Raw genomic sequence first — 20,913 nt, forward strand, 5'->3', positions numbered from 1 at the left:
ACCTCATAAAGCTAATGTGCTGTATTTGTATAAGTCAAAAAAGCAACTAACAGGAAAGTGATCGAAATGCTGTAAACATTGGTTCTGTCACAGAAAGAGCAGACAACATTGAACCAAAATTATTGCAAGGTAACGCAAAACATATTGTGAGGGAATGCAAAAGTAGTCCTTAAAAAAAAAAAGATCTCTGTGACCTTTAGGGGGCTCCGTGAGACTTACCTTTTAAGGTTTTAAAATATTAACTATAGGTAGAAAGAAAATAGCTCCTACTAGAAACTATTCACAACAAATCTGTGGATTATCTTGAATAAACAGGTCATGATTTCTGGAAAGAGACATTGCTTGAGTTTTTCAAATGTATTGTTTTGGCGTTTTGAGCAACACAAGCTGAGTGCCATCTAGTTCCATTATATTAAAAACAAGGTAGACATCTCTAAGGCCGATATCTCCAAAACTCGGTAACTCACACCAAAACAATCTAAATGGATAAATAGCACTACATGTGGGAGGAAAAATATGTATTTTTGATTTTGGGGTGAACTGTCCCTTAAAATAAAAAAATAAAAAAATCACTTCATGGAACTTATTTTTGTAGACTTGTTTTTTTTGTGATGTTTGATGTTTTTTAATCTCATTCTTCTTCATCCAATTTCTTTATTTTTTAGTTTATTTTGACCTTGTAATTTTGTTTTGTTTTTACTTTACCGATTTGAAGTTAAATAATTCTGTGAGATGAGAGTTAAAACAACATAATTAATAATACCTATCTAAGACTTCTCCTAGATGAGACAACGACATATAAATCTTTTTGATTAGGGGCCCCATGTGTTCAAGCTCACCTCATCTCATTACACCAGGGACCCTCAATGCGAATTTCAGATGGAAACATTGCTATATATGTGTCCCAATTTGCTAGGATTATAGCAAAAACAGTCTCTCATGGCTTAATAGGGGTGGGTGAGGTAGGGAGGAAACTATACTGATGGATATGGCAAAAGGCCTGAACTCTTAAGTGTATTCATTAGTGCCTTGTTGAAATAATTGTGACGTGTAATTATGTATGGATGATTAAACGGGGGTGGAATTACCTAGACTGCTGACACAGCTGAAGCACATAAATCACAGTGGTTTTTGGAGATAAAACCTTTGGCTAAAAAGCTCAGCCTAGCAGTTCCATCTGGTTTTCATATGCACATCATCTAATCTCATCTCACTGAAAACAATAGTTAACTCCCTCCAACTGTCATGTTATGTAAAAAAGAACAAGAGTACCTTCTTTAACTGGCTGGTTATGCATGAGTTTGCTTGGTGATTACCAGAGCTCCAATTACCATCCAGTCTTTTAAATTAAAACAAGCATGCATCATAACAGACTCACCTGTTTGCCCTCCAATGTGTACAGTCTCCTCACAGCTCCAGAGTCCAACTTGATTGCATCTGTGATGTCAGTGAGCACCTGCTCGAAGGAGTGTGCAGTCTTCTTATTGAGCAGTATCCGTACTGCCTTGCGGGGTTTGACGCCACTGCGGATGACTGTGACCAGCTTGGGTTTGATGAAGTCCTTGGACTCGCGCTGCAGCTCACTCTTCAGCGGGATGAGAGAGGAGAGGGAGCGTGATGTGCCGGTCTTGCTGCCCAGTGACCAGTTGGGGTTGACGTTCTTGGTGTACTCCACACGTCGGAAGGGTTCATTTGAGGCACACACATAACTCTCACCTGGAGAAATACACAAGTTGGTAGAATTGACAGTCAAAACATGGATCTCTTGCAAACCATATCCACATCTAAGAAATTAAAAAATGAAACATGCAATACATCAGAATCCACCTCACACGTATCGTATGCACCATAAAATACTGCGTCCACATGGTATTAGCAAAAAAGTTGAACAACAAAGAGTTAACATTCCTCAGCTGAAACAAAAAGGCACATTGAGAGGCCAAACCAGTGTAACACTGTCCTCTCTCCTTTTCAGTTGTTGAGCTGCTGCATTGGCCTTCCTCCAAAGCAAAGCATTTTGTTTTATCTGCCAGCGTTCCATTCGAACAGTTAACACGCAAATGTTTCCCCTTAAGAACAAGGTCATGTGACACGTACAGGCGCTTGGCTGGTAAATGAAAACCATAGCAAGAATGTCTGGTGATTGTTTTGAAGGCTGACTCAACGCTGAGTAAGAGAGAGAAAGTTACAGACACTTTCTTTTCATGCTACCTTCATCACAAAAGTATTTAAGTGTCCACAAACTCTGAGCGTCTCTCAGAATCAACTTATGCTTAACAGACACTTCACGAAACATATTATATTCCTTACATACTGTAAATTCTGTCACAATCTTTCAGTGAAGATCTTTACAGGGCTAGAGGAAAAAGATCTGTCAGTATCTTTTGGTAAATAGTTAATTTTACTGACTGCGAATGAAATCCAATCTATTAAATTTTAGTTATTTGATGTGTGTCACGATAAACGAATCAAGCTGCAGTGTAAGAAGGCCATATGAGACACCGTGTCCCACGATACCTGGTTTTATTAAGCCTGCAATTAACCAAAGGCTAATTAAAAGGCTAGGCCACAGCTGGGGGGACTGAGCTATGGCTGAAAACTAAAAACAAAATAAAACTGGGGCTGTCATTCATCTGGGGGACAATGGCAGAATACTGAAATGCCCTCAGATGGTGACAAGTCTATTCCCTGAGGTGCAGGGATCTCAGGTGCTACATCCCTCAGTGATGTGAGGGGAGCCCCAGCCACCCGCCACTGGCTGCTGTCCTCATGTGGACGACAGATGAGGTCAACCTTAACAGAGCTGTCTAACCAGTCCAGCAGCTTTTACTGCAGTGATCGCACAGCTGACACCAATCCAAAATCCAAGCGATGGCAGTAAATGGGAATCATAAAACAGTGTTAATATCAAGGCAATATAAGACTTATCATCAAAAAAATTAAGTGACCCCATGATCCAATGATACTCTCAGCATGTATGGTCTTCTGCTTTGCTGACATAATATTCACCACTGTAGTAAAAGGAATAGGACCAGTATGGTCAGAACACTATTGCTTTCCCTGGGCAGACATACCATTAGACCACAGTCTATAGGTGAGGTAATTTGAAATGTTTGATGGTCTTAATCTGTTGCTATGCAAAATTTGTACAAAAAAGACCTCTCCTGTTTGTTCTTCTATCCAAGAAACCCCTTTTAATCGCATTTAGTGATCACAGAGTGACTACAAAATGTATAGGCCAGGTACTACCAAGAAACAGAGGACCACAACCTCATCCATCCATCCATCAAGTATAAATTCATGATGCAGCTGGGTGTTAGCCTGGAGCAATACCCCATAAGCTGCAACAAATTAGACATTTAAAAATATTCATGACTGAGTGGCTCCTATAATTGTGAATCTATTTATCAAACATGAAAAACTGAAATTCTCCAGGCAATGATAACAAATCTTGTTAATTCACTAGATTGGAACAATTAAATAAAAACAGCGATTTTATAAAGAATTTATTTTAGGTGAGTATTTTCATTATAAATGTTGGTATTTAATTCATCCTCAAAAGTTCAATTGTCAGCTAGCCCTGGAGGCTATATTACAACAACACTGATATAGGAGCAAAGACTAAAGAAATATAGCTTCTGGCCATTAGTGGCAGCACTGAGAACAATGCTATAGTAGAGCAGCACTCCAGTTAGTGAGTGAGAAAGACATCATGGATTTCGCATGGGTTGTATCATTTTATCATCAGGTGGCACTCCACTAATTTTACACATAAAGATCAATTTACTAGTCATGAGTACTACTCACTAGCCTGTGAAAACAGTTGTATAAGGCCTTCTGTGGCTCTAGAGGGAGCTTTTTAAAGTCTGAGATGTCTTCAGGGTTATCTTGGCATAGGCTTGGAAACTAAAAATATATAACAGAAAGCCTGTGTAACAAACTGGGGGCATGGAGTTTGAAAGATGTGGGCATTTACCAGGTAGGGATGGTCAAACAAAATGATACGCTAATGGCTACATTATGGGAAATTTAAGATCCAGTGTTTTTGGAGCTTGGCCCTTACTAGGGACTTAATCAGGACAGCTTGGCCTTTAGTGCTTCAAATTTGATCATTCTTTTCTGTAATCTGTCTCCTGAGTCCCCAAACTTAATGAAAGTGCAGTACTACTGTAAATCATTGTACCTCTCTAATGGGTGGAGAAAGTTGTGTTTTTGTTTCTTTTCATTTCTTTCTGTCCTCCAGAGTCACTAAGAAGTTAACCCTTTTATGCATGCATGCATTCTAGCATCCATATTTTTAACATTCCTGAAGAAACTTCATGAGCACTGAAATCCAGAAACGGGTGGGTTTCTTCTGGACCGTGATAGGTAAGTTGACATTCCTGGATCAGGGCTCATTTTCAGCCAACCATTAGTCATTCCACATTGTTACTGAGTACACCATGAATTCAACAAAGTTATAAAATACACAACATTTCTGATGTTGCTATGCCTTCATATATTTGTCCACTCTCAACCTTGAAAGGCTTAACTTCACCAGTTGGTGCTCACTATTGTCTTGACTAGAACTCCTGTCAGCATGTTATGTACCCCCACATGTCCACATAGTAAACTACAGAGCTCTTTCTAAACCCAGTTCAGTATCTGCTACCTCTCTGTGTAGTTTTCCACAAGCACAGCAGTTCAATAGGGTTTTTCCATGAGCCCGGGTCAGTCCGCTTTAGTTTTTAAAAGGCTCTCTGTACTTTTGTAGCTTCTACCTGAATCTCTGTGGTTTGGAGTTTAGTTTCACTCCTGTTGTGTTCCTGTTTGTACTTTTAGATACCAGCATTATCTTACTTTATACTTTCAGTCTTATTGGAGCTGTGCTAAGTTGCTGCTGATGCAAACCAATCCTTACAGCTTTCCACTGGCGAACCGACCTGATGCTTTTATTGTGAAGAAGTTATAGGAAATGCAATGTGCTTTTCAACAAGTTAGTGCAACTTCATTAGTGGTGCTCTTCTTCAATAAAAACAGGTCTAATCAACCAGATATGGACATATTCTGCACTAGTCGGTCAGCAGATCAGTTTTAAATATTGCAGGTTAGAATAGTACAGACACAATGAGCTGAAAAGGACTGCAGGCAGCAGGCTCTTACTGTGGTTTGTGACTAGCACACCTCCAACACGTCATTGAGGTAAACCACTTTACGTTGCTGTTCTGTGCACTCGCACCGTGCCAGCGCAGCTCGAGTGCTCTTTCATGGCATGGCTCGGTGTGATTACCTCCCCTACTATGGAAAAACCCTATAAATTGACTGGTTGGCTCAGTAATCCCATCCAGCCATAAGGGGTACACATGTGAATGGTGCTTATTGGGTTTCCACACAAAAGAGCCCCAGCAGGCCTCAATCAATGGAGGCAGACTGCTGAGCTGTGCAGTAATGTCCCCTCTCTCTTTCCATTAGATGGATGAGTAAACAAGGACAAGACACTGGTGCTCGGCCCACCTGCAGTACATCTCACGTTTGAGTTTACCCATATCATAAAATCTAAATCAAAAATGGCAAAAACTGTCCACAGTGAGGTCAGTGAATTATCCAAAGCAACTGGGACATTATCTCTGAAAAAAGACATTGTTGCTGATTGTTTTAAAGGTAATTTCTCATTGCTTTAAGCACCATACAGGAAATTCCATTCACCCTTCTGCAAAATTCCTAGATTAAAAAAAACAAATTATCTGCATTGCCAGAAAATACTGGGGGTTAAAAAGCCCAGGATCCTCATTTAGCAACAATGTCCTGTACATGTAAGTGCAGAAGTGCTCTGTACCAGAGTCAATGCACCAAAACAACTTTTGCTCAAACTGCCAAACTAGCGATGCTACAGAATTCAGATCAGGCGCTGGCCTAAATATTCCCCGGTCACTCAGGGGATAGGGCATAGGAAATGAGTGTAGCATAGAGTCTAAAGTTTTAGGAGGATGTGAGATGAAAATAGACCAGAATATGAGAATAATGACTGCAGTAAGAGGTCAGTGGATACTGAGTGTGTGTGGCAGAGCAGTAACCTCTCATGTTAAAAAAGGATTGCAGGAAGGTCACAGTGCAGACAGAGACACACCAGGGCTGAACATGAAGATTAACTTATTACTGAGAGGTCACTGTCCCTGAACAACACAGAAGGAAAGTGAAAGGGGAGGAGACATTCACTAGTGGCTATTATTTAACTTAGTTTATAAATGATTACATTTTCAGTACCAAAACCCATTATTTCACCCCTATACTGCAAGCAATGAACAGACACTGGATGGGGGACGGACACTTCCATCTTTCAAGCCCCAAGGGTGAGATCATTTTAAGACTTTAACAGCCAATGGACCCTTTCATTCTCATGCAGGATTGCACTTAGGAGGTACACAAGGCACTTTCAAGCCCACACAAACTCAGCTCACAAATACATACTAAAGAGGGGAGAGAGTGAAACAGAGAGTCCAGCTGAGATCAATGGACACTGATGCACATTAGCAGAAGACTGTGTGAAACTAAAGCTGCACTGAGAAGGGGTCTGCTCTTGTCTGCATGAACGGTACTGGGTCAGACATGTCAGAACAGTTATGTCAATGATGTGAATGATGCATGGGAAGCTCTGCATTGCATCCATTATACTATAATGTTCTACAGTGTATCTCTGCACAAAAGAGAACTGATCTCAAAGTAACCTTTCGTCTGGCTGAGAGAACTTTCCCGATTGAAAACATAGATATTAAATAGAAAAAGTAGACAGCATCAAGAGGCCATTAGGTGTCAGCCCTTAAAATGTGAATATGTTCTGAGTGACCTTTTGAACTTCTGGCATAACTTGCCTGAGGCTATAGTAGTGTATATATGCATGGGCCATTTAGCCAATGCTCAATGCAACCCCTAGCTTTTCTAAAATCAATTGCAGGTCTGAATCAATGCAGATTATTTATCATCAATATAATCAAGTACTGAGCCTCTTTCATGATTTGTGGTCACATGGGGTGGTTGTTACATCCATCATCACCCTTACCCTCTACTAACTCATCCAGACTGGTGATCTTCCTGCCTCCATCCAACGTGTATAACGTCCGGACTCCTTGAGGAAGGTTGACATTGTCAGACAGGGATCGTGTGAGCTCCATGAGCAGAGCATCCAGAGACCTGAACCGGTCGTTAGACACGGCATACACCAAACCTTTAAAATATTTGTCCCCATTGCGGTAAAACCGCACTTTTCTGGCTTTTTTCTCGGTGGTGAGGGACTGGAGAGTGCGTGTGCGGGAGAAACTACAGTGCGCACTGTGCGCCGGGCTGGGGACCAGACCGTTGCCTCTGGAGCCTGTCTGGGACCCGGAGCCCGAGTTGGTCCTCGGTGTCCGGTGCGGCTTCTCTCGCTCCTCAAAGTGTTCAAATTCAATACTTCTGCTTAGCGACATGTTGTCTGCCTCTTTCTCTTGCTGTTTTAAACGAAATCCCAAACAGAAAAAACAACTTTTATCCAGAGTGTGCTGAAGGATCGATGCGTCCGCAGCCGGAGGAAGGAGGATAACACGTGTGCTTCTTCAGCCTCCACTTCCAGTCCACAGTGTGACTAGGCTACTTGCTGCACCGGCTGCTCGTTACAAGGCTAAATTCTGACACACAGCTCCCAAAATAAGAAACAAGTCGAGAAATAATACTTGAAGTCCACAGAAACTGAATCCCGCCCTGACTGATCCGATGAATTGAATTGTCTACCTATAAAAACACAGGAGCAATAATCCAGACGCGAACTCGGGATTATCCAGTTGAAAATGTATCGAATAAAGAGCAGCTGTGTTTGACAGACATTGCAGTGGACCTGCTGTTGGCTTTCAAACAACGAATACAATTTACAAAACTTAAACGCACCGCAGCAAAGACAGCAAGCCGCCTCCTTCTCCACTCCTCATCCTTTCTCTGACTGGTCGGTCGCTCAAGCTGTCAAATCAATGGATAATAAGAGAGGGGGAAGCCCTTCCCGCCTCAGGGTCCTAATGCTCTCTAATCAAAGCGACATACAAATGTCAATATTTTATATTTATATCATAGCCTGTATGACATATTATATCAATATGATAAAAATAGCAAATATTAATATGCAAACACAGCTATGCAGCGAGCTAAACACACTTCCAATAAAGGTTGAAGTCAAGAAGTTGGTCTTTGAGGGTTTTACTGAAAGAAATTGTTAAACTATGAAAACAGTAGGCTATTAGATAACAAATTAATTGACTACAAATCAGAAAAAGATTAGATTACTTACCATAAACGATAGTTAGATTAAAGGTGTTGTAAAAATGAATTAGTACAGTAACAAGGAAACTAGATTAAGCACAGGCTAGCAGTTAGCTAACGTTAGTTTCATTGTCCCTCATGCAAGAAAGAAACAAAAGTTATCATCAGTGAAACATCAACATAAGGCTCGCATGGGAAGTACAGCACAGTAATTCATCTAGTAAACATACACACAAGCATAAGTAAAAAGGGTAAAATAGATATACAGTTAGCCCAACACCAATTTAGCTTAACGCTAACTGTTACATGTTGTATTAGCAACACATTAGCTCTGACAGCTTGCTAGCCGCAACGGCTAGCTTGGTTAGCAGTAAACTCATCACAGAAAAACAATCACAAATTAACAATCACAACACAGGCGTAATAAAAGAAATACTCACAGATAATGTTTCAACAAGGGAATTTGGAAAGTAGATAAAAGGACACATATCTGATAAAATGGTGGATCTAACAATGTCAGTTAAACTGCAACTGCAGTAGCAGTTGCCACTAGCAACAGAATGTTCAACTGAAACCAACAGCTGGTGGCAGAATGTTAGCACTACAAAACACTATGTAAACTACAAAAACTTAGCTATTTAGAGAAAAATTGAAGAGATTGTATCACTAAGTTACATAACTGCAAAGTTAAATGATTTTTGAGCCTGGTACATATCTTCACAAGCTAAATAAAATGTTATACCCTATACTAAAGACTGGTTTTACAGTGTTTGAACAGTCAGCTGATAAAACAGATGAACTGCACTCAAAGATTAATAGGTTGCTAGACTGAGTGATTTATTAATCTATAAGTAGGCTACGGTCAAAAATAGACACACACAATATATTCATATAGAATATGCATAGAAAGATACATACATACTGTACATAGACAGTTTGTCTCTTAGGACATGAATGCAGTATGTCTGTGTTGCAGAGTGCAGCAAATAGTAAGCTGGACTCTCTATATCGGCCAATAAGCCTGGATTATACAGTACAGGGCAATGCCAGTTTTATTCACCGCCTGGTGGGTTCCTGGTGGAAACTCACCACCATTCCCTGCCAGGCTCTTACCTACCTGCGTCACCACCTGGCGCAGAGCAGCACGCACCTGAGCCACACTGTCACTGCAGCTTGTCAAAAAGCAGGGCAAACAGTTGTATGGGCAGACTTGGGATGAGTTAACCCACTTTTCAACTACAGTAGCCTAATTCCTGAACCCAGTGCAACAGAAACTAATAGGTCTATCTTTGTCACACTTTATAAGAACTAATTAGGGACAAGCCAGTTTTTAAAGGCGAATCAGTAACTTTTTGACCATAAGATGTACAGGTCAAGTCACATATATAATAGAAGAGTTCACTCATAGATGAAAAACCAGCATTTTGTATATCTGAACTGATCATAATTTAAAATACAAGCACTTTTACTAATGTAATGTAAACAACATCAGAAAACTTTTTAGTAGATATGTGTTAGATCTTGTGTTGGTTCATTCTCTATTCTTCATTTGGATCCTAATTAGCTTCCACAAAGTGTTTGCTAGTCTTTCTGGGTTCCACACATACTGACAATAATAAAAATAAATAACAATGCAAACATCACACATCCCACATTACCAATAGAACAAGAAAGGCCACAACAACTCTAGTATAAAGATTAATAAATAAGAGAAATTTGTTTCTGACCATTAAAAGATATGTCAGTCAATGTAGGAGAGATACCAGGTTGCATTCTTGTATTTTGGTGGTGGGGTGACCCTTGTTTATACATTATCACAGCTTGTGTATTTGAGGAAGGAAATTAGGTTTTGAGTGAATAGAAACTAAATAATGTAAGTGACCTCATCGGTCTGTTGGCCAAGGTTTTATTAGTCTATTCTTTCTTTTTTTGATGCACTCATTTCATTCAAATCTATATAAATAGCACTTATGTGTTTCCCGCAACATCTTAGGAATTCTTCAGATAGAAAGCCACCTGTGTTAGATGTATTGTTTGAGCAGCCTTTGAGGGAGGAAGTTGCTTAGCAGAAAGCAAATGGGAGTACTCTTCCCCCGGCAGAGGGAAATCCTGTACAGAATGACAAAGCAGAAAATCCCTCAATGACAAGAATCCCCCTCTCTAAAATGAAAATAACAATCAGGTTGGTGATAAGGCTTAAGTCTCCTCCGACTTTCTTCTGGTACTTTTGGTAAGCTACTAATATAATACACTGTATGAGGGATTTGGGGAATAATTCTCCTCAGGCATTTGTATGAAAATCACTTAGCAAAACAATCCACTCTTAAGGAAACAATGCAAAGCTCTGCTGGTTTCAGGCTGGAATCACATGGCTTATGAATAGGATATTCATTTGGAGAATTGAAAGTACATTGTTTTGGCTGTACATCTTTGTAAATCAGAAAATAATTGTTCCTCATGTCTTAAAATTTTAACATAGTGCTGTAATATCATAACATTTTACAATTTATATGTGCAAATGAAATTCCAAAATTTTATATACACAATAAAACAAGTCTACATTAGGAGGCACTTCTGAAGTGCCACATGAATCCTCATAACTCAGAAGCAAAGACCATCTTATGACAGAAAGTAGATAAAAGGCATCTAGAGATCTGAAAAAAATAATGTCTCTAAATGCACTGACAGGCCGCATGTGTGGATGTGTGTGTTATTTTAAAGATTAAGATAAAACCTGACAAAAAAGAGCTATGGTCAATACAAAACCCCAACAAAAAAATATTGTAGTCATTTAACTAATAATAAGTATAAGTACTCCCATTAGATTCTAAATCCATAAATGGTTGTGTTTTCATGAGACACAGTAATTTCTGTCTGATATAGTCAAGTTGAAAGAGAGAAAAAATACTCCAACGCCCTCTAGTGTTGATGTGGACGCTGTGTGAAAATTAGCAACTAAAAGGTGAAGATTCAAAGGTGATTGTTCACACATGAACAAAACCTTTACCTGTTGGTATTAATCAGACAGTGTTTAAGAAAGACCAAATGGGATTTGTGAGGAATTATATAACAGTGCAGAGATACAGAGGTGCATATTGGTAACAGAGCAATTCTGGTATGGTGACCAAAACTGGCCAACATATAACATATGAAAAAAAAAAAAAAAATAATAAAAAGCCATGAGGTAGAAGCTTAGCAACCCGTTGCTTCCTCTTATGACCGTCCAGTACAATACCCACATCACTGACAATGCTACAGCAATTTGCATGTCAATCTCACACTCCATCTTACACTCACTTGTGAACAAGCCCCTGAAATACTTGAACTCCATTACTTGGGACAGGAACTCATGCCCAACCCGAAGCCCATGGCAGAGTATCATGGCCTCAGACTTGAAGAGTGCGGACTCTTATCTCAGCTGCTTCACACTTCAGAATCAGAATCAGAAATACTTTATTGATCCCTGAGGGGAAACTCTTTTGCTACAGCAGCTCACTATCATGTCAGTGCAGACAGGAATAGAAGTACTAAGCAAAAAAAAAACAAAAAAAACCCCCCACTATAATACAGGTCAGAAAATAAATTAAGTACCAAAGTGGGTATAAGTATAAAATAAAATAAGTGTGAAGTACAAAGTGGGTTTACCGGTTGATGATAATAATATGGTATAATGTATAAAGTAATAGTGCATGAACTGCCAAGTTAAGTGTAGCTTATTTATAATGAGACAGAGGATATTGCACAGTAGTAATAGAGGTATGAATAAATATCAATATCAATAAATAGGGAATTTTAAACTGAAAAGGGTATATTGCACAGGAGTATTAACACAGGATGCGCAATTATCTCAAATATTGCAGAGATGTAATGATCAATGTCCAGTTTAATGACTTAGGGTCATACAGACTGACACTTAGAGGGAGGAGTTGAAGAGTTTGATGGCCACAGGCAGGAATGACTTCCTGTGGCACTCTGTGATGCTTTTTGGGGGGATGAGTCTTCCGCTGAAGGTACTCCTTTGTTTGACCAGCACGTCACGGAGTGGGTGGCCTTACAGATTAGTTTGTTGAGTCTGTTAGCGTCCGCTACCCTCAACCTGCTGCCCCAGCATGCAACAGCATAGCACTGGCTACAACAGACTCATAAAACATCTTCAGAAAAGTAACTACTCATTCACACCAGAACCCACGCCAAGGACACTTCAACATACGGGTTGGGGGAAGCCAGGATCAAACCACCGAACTTCCACTTGGAGGACGACCCAGTCTGCCATTTACGCTTAAACTCTGCATAACATAGCACATACATTTTCCCACACCGGGAATTGAACCCTGGCCACCTGGGTGAAAACCAGGAAACCTAACCACTAGACCATATGGGACACCCTTCATAGCTGTACACTTGGCTGCAAACTGCCTCAGTGTATGAAGCCAACAGAACTACATCATTGGCAAAAAGCAGATATGCAATCCTGAGGTCACCCAACTGGAGACAATCCACTCCTTGGCTGCACCTTGAGACTCTGCCCATGAAAATCACAAACAGAATTGGTGACAAGGCACAACTTTGGGCCCCATTAAGCCCAGTGCCAATGACACTATTACTATTACTCCAGGTATACAAGACTGGATGGGTCATATCAACGACCCAGGAACCAGCCAATACCAGCAGTACCCTGCACAAAACACCTTGGCGGATGCAGTCAAAAGCGTTGTCCAAATCCACAAAGGACATAGAGATTGAATGGGCAAACTATATTGCTCCTGCAGAATACCTATAATAAAACAACACTCATGTTTAGATCAGGCCATTCCTCCCAATCATTCCAAGTTTCTTTGTCCCTAAGCACAACTTGTCCCCAAGCCTCCCACCTTCGCCAGCTTAGACCTGGCTCTGGGAGGGAGCCCTGGCATGCCTAGTCCTGGCATGGTTGCTTTTTTCCGAAGACACTGTTCTTATAGTCTGGCCACTCACCCGGGACCAATTTGCCTTGGGAGACCCTACAAGAAGCTGTTACCTCTGACAACAGAGCTCCCAGGATCACAGGGGCATGGAAACACCGTCACTGTAATAAGATCTCAGAGGGGTGCAGAGAAACCCACAGGACAAAAGCCAATTAGCAGCATTTACGAGTACCAGGAATACAATTTAGGCAATTTTGACTCTTGTTTTATACCTGAAAGAAGAGAAGAGAAAAACAAATATCTCTAAATTATCTAAATTATCAAAGCATGAAATGCAATTAAAACTAGCAAAATCACTCTTTAGGTTAGACTTAAAAGTTGGCAGTTTCCCATATAATTAAAGGTCCAGTTCTATCAGTCTACATTTTTGTCTAATGTTTGTCATAATATTGAAAGTTTGGACACTTGGCCACCACCTCTATTAGGACCATAATGTCTTGGAATATCCATCAATCATCAGAGGTTAAGGTGGAAAAATACTGAAAAAATATGTACAGTTTCTAAATGTTAATGATCAATGTCATAAAAAACACAACTGACAATATGAAATTGTCACTGGTGAACATGGGCATTGAAGATAAATCAATGGTTCTCCAGAGTGGGTTTACAAAGTCATTCTGAAAGTCAAACATGAAGCACAATTCCATGTATTTCTCTTAAGAAAAGTGCACAAAATGTGCTACAACTATAAAGTGGACAAAAAACCAATCATCCTCAGCCATGACCCCCACGGCAACTTTTATGAAGATAATACAAATGAGAGTCACACACTGCCACTATAATTTCACCAAGTAAACTTCCTGACATAGGAAAGTGTTCTCCAGAAAAGAAATGACCAACCAGGAGACATTTTCTACCTTTATTATTAAAGGTAGTTTGCCCACAGCAAAATATATATGCACACAGCAGGGATTCATAAGCCTGGGCATGATCAAAGACAAGGGTGTTATAAGTGCCAGACGATGTGGGCCGGCTCCAGCTTGTTTAGAAACCTTCTGAACTCCTTCCACTACCAAGACAAATTGAATTATAGCAGGTCACTTCAGGTTTTACACCAGCAGTGACTCTGAGGGGCCATATTTTCCCACAATGACCCAATTCTCTCACATTCTGTTAAAGGTAGAGTACCCGATATTGCTGCCAGGTCAGCTAGCATGATGCTGTAAGTGAGCAGAGGCCGCATGACCTTTTCTGGCCTGAGAAGTGAAGAAGGGTTGATTAGGAAGTATTAATCCCCCCTTCCATTTTCCATATTTTGTGATGTCAGAGACTCATATAAATTGGAATCGGATTGATTAACTGTGTTGACCATAATACATATGTGTAAAAACTTTATATTGGGGGGACATTCTACACCAGTCATGTAGTCAAATCTGTAGTGAAATGGCTTCAGGATATGAATGAGAAAGTCCTTTGGAGGCCCAGCTGACACTCATTTTAATCCATAGCCAGCCTAAAGCTGAAGTTAACTAAGCACCTGCTTAAGCCTTGGCTGGTACCACAGGACCCACAAACTAGAAAATTCAAAGCTTGTAGTCTGCCCACTTTTGGTCTTCATTGAAGTATTTGAGTTAAGACTTTTTTGTGATATTTTCATATTTAAACTTTGCATGAAAATTAAACTGCATGGAATCTATATTTTACAAGGTTTATTTATTTTCTTTCTTTCAGTGGTTGTAATTGTAGCTGACTGTTGTTCTGCGTATTTGTGTATTTCAAAGTTGATTTTAAAATGCTTAACCAAATCATTTGAGTCAAAAAGTAAAGAACAGGTTGCCTACCTTAAATATCTTGTACAGTATGTTGGTGTGTTGTGTTACGTTTTTAACACACCACATTCAAAATGCCACTATTGTTATAAGAGTATCATTTGAATTTATATCAAAGAACACTGTACATCACTGATTTACAGTCCCTCAAGGTGTTCTAAATTACTTAGTAAATCAATGCACCAAGATATTGGGGGATGGGTGAGGTGGTGAGCTTCTGCTTAGAGGCCCAAAAAGGTGCCAGCAGTCCCTGCTAAAATCACTCCTAAAATCTTAAAGTTTAAATTTAAAGTATTTTAAATATTTAATTGTCAGTAAGTGAAAAACATCATTTGACAGTGTTTGGCATACTGTATATAGTTAAAATTAAATGAATGAATGAAAAATTAAACTAAATTGAAAGCAGTGTAGGAAAAATAGGTATAAATATCATATATATGAAAAATATTTATCAAAATGAAATATATTAAAAATATTTCTCAAAATTAAAAGTAAAAAAGACAAGGTATAGTATGATATTGCAGTATTATTATTTATTATATTTAGTTATTATTATTAGTTATTATAGTAGTACTTTTACACACCACTTTGCATGTCTGACCACTAGATGGGGGTCTTACACCTGCCTTTCACTACAGCTGCACCGCTCACCTCAAATTGGGTGACTTATTTTTCATCTTAAATATCCGTACATTGAAATATTTTGTTTTTATATTTTAGCTCAAGAAACATGTACTCATCTTGTGGTTTGGTTCTTTAGCCTACTTGTTAAGACTGACATTAAAGAGATGCATTACTATAATGAGCACCAAATCCTACATCACCATCATTACCATCAAGATTCAGAGCCATACTTTCTTTATGGCGACCTCAGAATAACATACATAGGGAAGAGAAGTAATGGGAATTCAAATAAAAATAACAGTAAAGGAGAAGAGGAAGGGATTTTTTTGAAGAACAAATTAGAGTGTACAGGAGGAAGATGGTAAAGTGTGGAGAAAGGGGATATGATTCAGTGAGGCGAGGATGACATGAGGTATTTCTTGAAGAGATGAGTTTTCAGACTCCAAAAGAAAGTGGTGAATAACTGGAGAGGAAAAAAATCTCTCTACCATCAGGGAAAAGACCACAATGAAGAACAGTCGAGTCTACATGGAGAGATGAGCAGACTACAGAGAAGAGAGAGCTGAAAGACTGGTAAAAAAAGTAAGAGAATTTAAAAAAAGATTCATTTATTTAAGTCTGTGAGTTTACAATAATTGTAATATAACATCAAGGCATTTATTGCACACGTTTCTGTCCATATTCACCTGCACAAAAGTCTATCAACCCACCCACCTTCAAACCACCACACTGCTCTTATGTGTCACTACCCCATTTGGCCTTGATCTAATGAAACACACCTCTCTCATTGAGTGGTTCTAGTAGCAGAAAGACACATATCTGATCAATAACATACTCTGCGAGTCCTCTGCAGAGGCAAAAAAACAATATGTAGACATTAATAGCACTGTTAATCTGTCAGATCTGGTACTGGTAGATTACAGTTGGAGAGGTCATCGCATTGAACAGTCAAAACTAATCGAGGCTGACACATGTCAGAGCGAGGCATTGCTTGGGCCTGATCTCATCCAAGACACAAGTGAAATCACTGGCCCTGTGGCTGCATGTACCAACCCATCAAAGGCATAAGTACTCTACACATTGGCATTGATCTGGTGCTATCATAAAAACACATAATGCGATCGGATAGCATTATTGCACTCCATGATGTTGGAGATGGTAGTGGTGATGGGGGTTGAAAATATTCGATGCCAAACATGTGACATTTTTTCCATTAATGCAAAACATGGAAGAGAAAAGATAAGAAAAAAATGTTGGTGCCCCTTTCTAATAAGGCACCCTTTATGCAGGGTTTATAGTAACTAATGAGTTTATTAATGGTTGTCAGTTATAAGCCATTAATAAGAGCAATGTTTGTTGCCAGGTTGTGAAAAATCCCTTTGCCTGGTGTATATCCTTTCAATTTAGTAATAATGCAGTTAAAAATGTTGGTAATCCATTAATAAACACTCACAAGTTTCTCACTTTATAATAAGCCATCAAGACTGCAGTTATAAATGGTAATAAGTCATTAATAAAGGGTCTTTACAGTCCACCTTAGTGATGAATTAAAGCAAGTGTCATGCTGGAGGTTAACACCAGCAAAAAGGATTTTTCACAACCCCAAAATTGTTCATATTAATAGCTTATAACTAATTTATGAAGCATTAGTAAATGCTTTATTAACCATCAATAAAGCCATTAGGTACAACTTATAAACCCTTAATACAGATTGCCTTATTAGAAAGTGGTGTCAAATGTTTATGTCATCACTATCCAGTGAAAACAATTTGGTAATTTGGATTTTCAGATAAATTGAAGGATTAAGGGTTCTTTAATGGGTTGACAAAATTATCTGAAAATACATTGTTATACAACTAAAAACAGGGATGTCTCATAGCTCATGAAAAGTTGAAATGTTTAAGATACATGGTTTTCATAGTATATTTAACTATCTGTGTGGAGAGGATTGTATGTTTACATGCTGATGGCTCTATTGCAAGTATTAATTGCGCTATTACCACCTTTTATACAACAATTACCCGAAGTGAACTATGATGCGCAGTTATACTGGTCACTGCATGTCACCATAGATCTGGCATAAAATTCACAGAGATGTGTCAGAAATTAGCATTGTGAGCAGTTGGGCATTGACGGTTGTCTTTCACTGTGAATATCAACCATGGTGCTGGTGAATAAGTCCTTTCTCATCTAATCTTGTCACAAACTCCTACAGACCACTGTGATGTCAGAGCCAGTCTGTAAGTTCATGCTTCCATATGAGCATGTCTGCTGATGAATATACAGCTGTTGGACTGAAGGGCTCCCTGTAAACCTTATGATGCAGTGGATAGCAGTAGTTGTTGATGAATTAATGGACACAGCAATAATTTATGAGGTGAAATAAAATAAAATAAACCATATACATTACTACAAAAAATAATATTATAAAAGATTAAAAAAAACTGCAAAACAGATTCACACTATCACCCTGATCCCTAAGAAGACTTTGATATTTAGTTTAAATGCTGTTACATACAGTTATGGAATACATACAGTAGACCAGTATACAGTAAAATATAACTTAAATGTCCACCAGTTTGGAAAATTGTATATAGTTTACCAACATATCAAATAGACACAAAACACAAAAATGTAACATATGGCAGAACAAATGGTAAAATAACACACCCAATAACAATAATTCCAATGTAAAATAAACAATGAATAATGCTAAAAAAGAGAATTAAAATAATACACTCTACACTCACCCATACTGACAAGAAGATTTTATAACTGGAGAAAGAAATGCCTGTTAAACCTTTGCTGACAATTGTAATATGCTTGTTAAACCCCACAAGTACACATCGCTGCAGCATTATAGCAGGCAGGAAGCAGAATCAATAGATGGCACTGTTTCCCAGGCCTTGGCCCTCAACCTCAGTTAGTACCACTTCAAATCTCTCTCTCTCTCTCCCTCTCTTTCCTTTCTCTCCTGGGAGCCTATAGTTGTTCTGTCTAGAACCCAATTCACTGAAATGTTGAACAGACTCTTGGCCGAAGTATACCTGGAGCTATTTCAAACAGAATCCTCTAGGGAATCAAACATCATGGTACTTATTGTATCAAAGTATAACTGAGGATGGGATAACTGTTTGGGATGAGACAGATCGCAATGGTCACAAATGTATACAAGGTTAGAGGCAGATTTATATGCGGTAAAAATGTGGGATTATGCATTATGAGGATAAGAAAAATGCTAGATGTCACAGGGAAAACAGGTTTCTAAACATGCATATTCTTTTGCATAGTCTATATATATTTATACATGCTTTATATACAGTCTATGATCTGCAGCAATTTCAACATATCATGTATGGCCAGACAGTATATATCACCACAATCCTGACTTAAACTGGTTTTTCACTTGGGGGAGAGAACTGTCACTTTCAGCATTCACACAACCACAATCAAGGCAGTCAACCCGAAACAGGTTTGCTGTTACTGCCAGTATTATATATATTTTCTTTCTTGTAATTACATTCAAATGTATATTTTAAAAAGTTAGAACTAGGGCATGGGATGAAACAATATTAAAGGCCCTGAAATCCTGATTTCTTAATCAGCTTATTACTACAAGCATGAGAGATTTCTGTATTAGTTTTTCGTCTGTGCCCTCCTCACTGGTTTGAAGTGGCTTAGAAAATTTGGAAAAAGGTGTGTCACATACTTCTGAAGATCTAGCAATATTAGGTGTTGCAATATTTGAATCAGAATCTGATGACAGTTGTGGGGTTGTTTGCTTATATTGCTGTCAATTAAATCTAATGAAACCCACGCAGTACTGACGAAACAGACTAGCTGAGTTTTTGACTATTAAACTCCAATAAATAATGCCTAAGGATGCTTTTTCCAAACTTTAACTTTGATTGTTGCACATTTAGTCATGGGTATCTAAGGTTACAGAGAAATGTCAAGTTTTCAGGGGCTTTAACTACTTCAGAGGCCTGTGTTTGCAAAATGTGGCACTACAAGTCCCCAGAGCCCCAGAAGAGGTTTAGTGGCCGACCATTCATAAACTAACAGAGATATATTTACTAAAAAAACGTAATTCTCAAATACAATTTTGAATGTAACATGAGTACAGAGGGAAAGAAGGAAAGCATATTAAATTGATTACTTGGGGTCCATTTTCCTGTCGAGCAATTTACGTTTTTTTGATGTTCTTGATTTCTTGTTTGTAAGTTATTAAAGACCAATTCTAAGCTATGTATTGAGATAAAATATTGATCATTTCATGCTGGTAGAATTGTTGCCTCTGCCTTTCTACAAAGTCAATCTACCTGCAGATAATTGACTGTTGCTTTGCCAGATGTCTGGCTTAAAACTTACAGTAAGCAATAAGATTAATTAGAGTGCTGTGTGGTGTTGTTTGATTAATTATAACATTGATCACAGAATGTGAAAATGTGGAGAGAGAGACAGAGTGAAGCTTGATTGATGCATCACTGTGATACCAGGGAAAACCACTTGAGCTCAAGATATTCTCTCTTAAAGCCTGACTAGCTGCTTCCTTTTTTTTGCAATGCTGAACACAATGTGTGTTCAGCGTCCTTTTGTTCCTCACTGTTTTCTTGAAATACAAGAATAACAGGGTTTCAAATAGCGTAGCACCCACTTGGTTCACATGGGGCTACCTTCTTCATGGAAGTTACACCTGGAGCATGAGACAATCACAGTGGTTGCTAGGTAACGGGTCTCCTCATGGTCTCTGCTGTGAGCTTCCAGAGAACCAAGCTTTGCTCAGTGAATCATTCCCTACCCTTGAAACAGGAGTGAGTATGACGATGAGTGGACCACATACAGTAGATATCCAGTGTGTGTGTGTGTGTGTGTGTTCTGGGGGCTTTACTATGTGTAAAGTTACATTTCAATACTCACAGGATATAGGCCTTTTTCACAGAAGAAGAAGGTTATATAATAAAATAAATGGCTGAATTCCATTTAGCTGCTTTTATTTCAGGGTTCTGGTATTGTGCATGCTGGCTTACTGTCACACTGTCATGGCTCACTAGGACATTTGAATTGAACATTATTAGTGGTATTGGGAACACCTGTGATTTTTCCTGCTTTGACAAGTCAAATTATCTGCTGTGAAAAAGACCTACTGCTGAAAATCCACCAACATTTGACCAGTTCTCACTTCTACAAGAGGCTACTCATATCACCTTATAAAGCTGATATGGGAAACGTGTTAGCAAATAGTTGCCTATTTACGCATCCAGCAGGCATGGAGCAACATTAGCAATCATTTG

At 38.9% G+C, this 20,913-nt stretch overlaps 1 protein-coding gene and 1 non-coding gene across 14 annotated transcripts in view; both read right to left on the bottom strand.

The window, feature by feature from the left end:
- dclk2a (doublecortin-like kinase 2a) overlaps positions 1 to 20,913 on the bottom strand; it is a 153,144-nt gene that overhangs the window by 37,012 nt on the left and 95,219 nt on the right. For 8 of the 13 annotated variants that reach the window (XM_044190087.1, XM_044190086.1, XM_044190083.1 and 5 more), the window contains exons 1-2: positions 7,037 to 7,965; positions 1,379 to 1,716 (exon numbers count right to left, since the gene is read on the bottom strand). In XM_044190087.1, coding sequence (XP_044046022.1) covers positions 1,379 to 1,716; positions 7,037 to 7,442 — 744 coding nt within the window. In that variant the 5' untranslated portion in view covers positions 7,443 to 7,965. Of the gene's footprint in view, positions 1 to 1,378; positions 1,717 to 7,036; positions 7,969 to 20,913 lie in introns of those variants that run through there. The other 5 variants (XR_006377446.1, XM_044190090.1, XR_006377447.1 and 2 more) reach the window with 3 other exon arrangements.
- trnae-uuc lies at positions 12,572 to 12,643 on the bottom strand. Its single transcript has one exon. It is a non-coding gene; the product is annotated as a tRNA-Glu (tRNA).

This window comes from Siniperca chuatsi, linkage group LG3 (genome assembly GCF_020085105.1).
Source record: "Siniperca chuatsi isolate FFG_IHB_CAS linkage group LG3, ASM2008510v1, whole genome shotgun sequence".
Lineage (NCBI taxonomy): Eukaryota > Metazoa > Chordata > Actinopteri > Centrarchiformes > Sinipercidae > Siniperca > Siniperca chuatsi.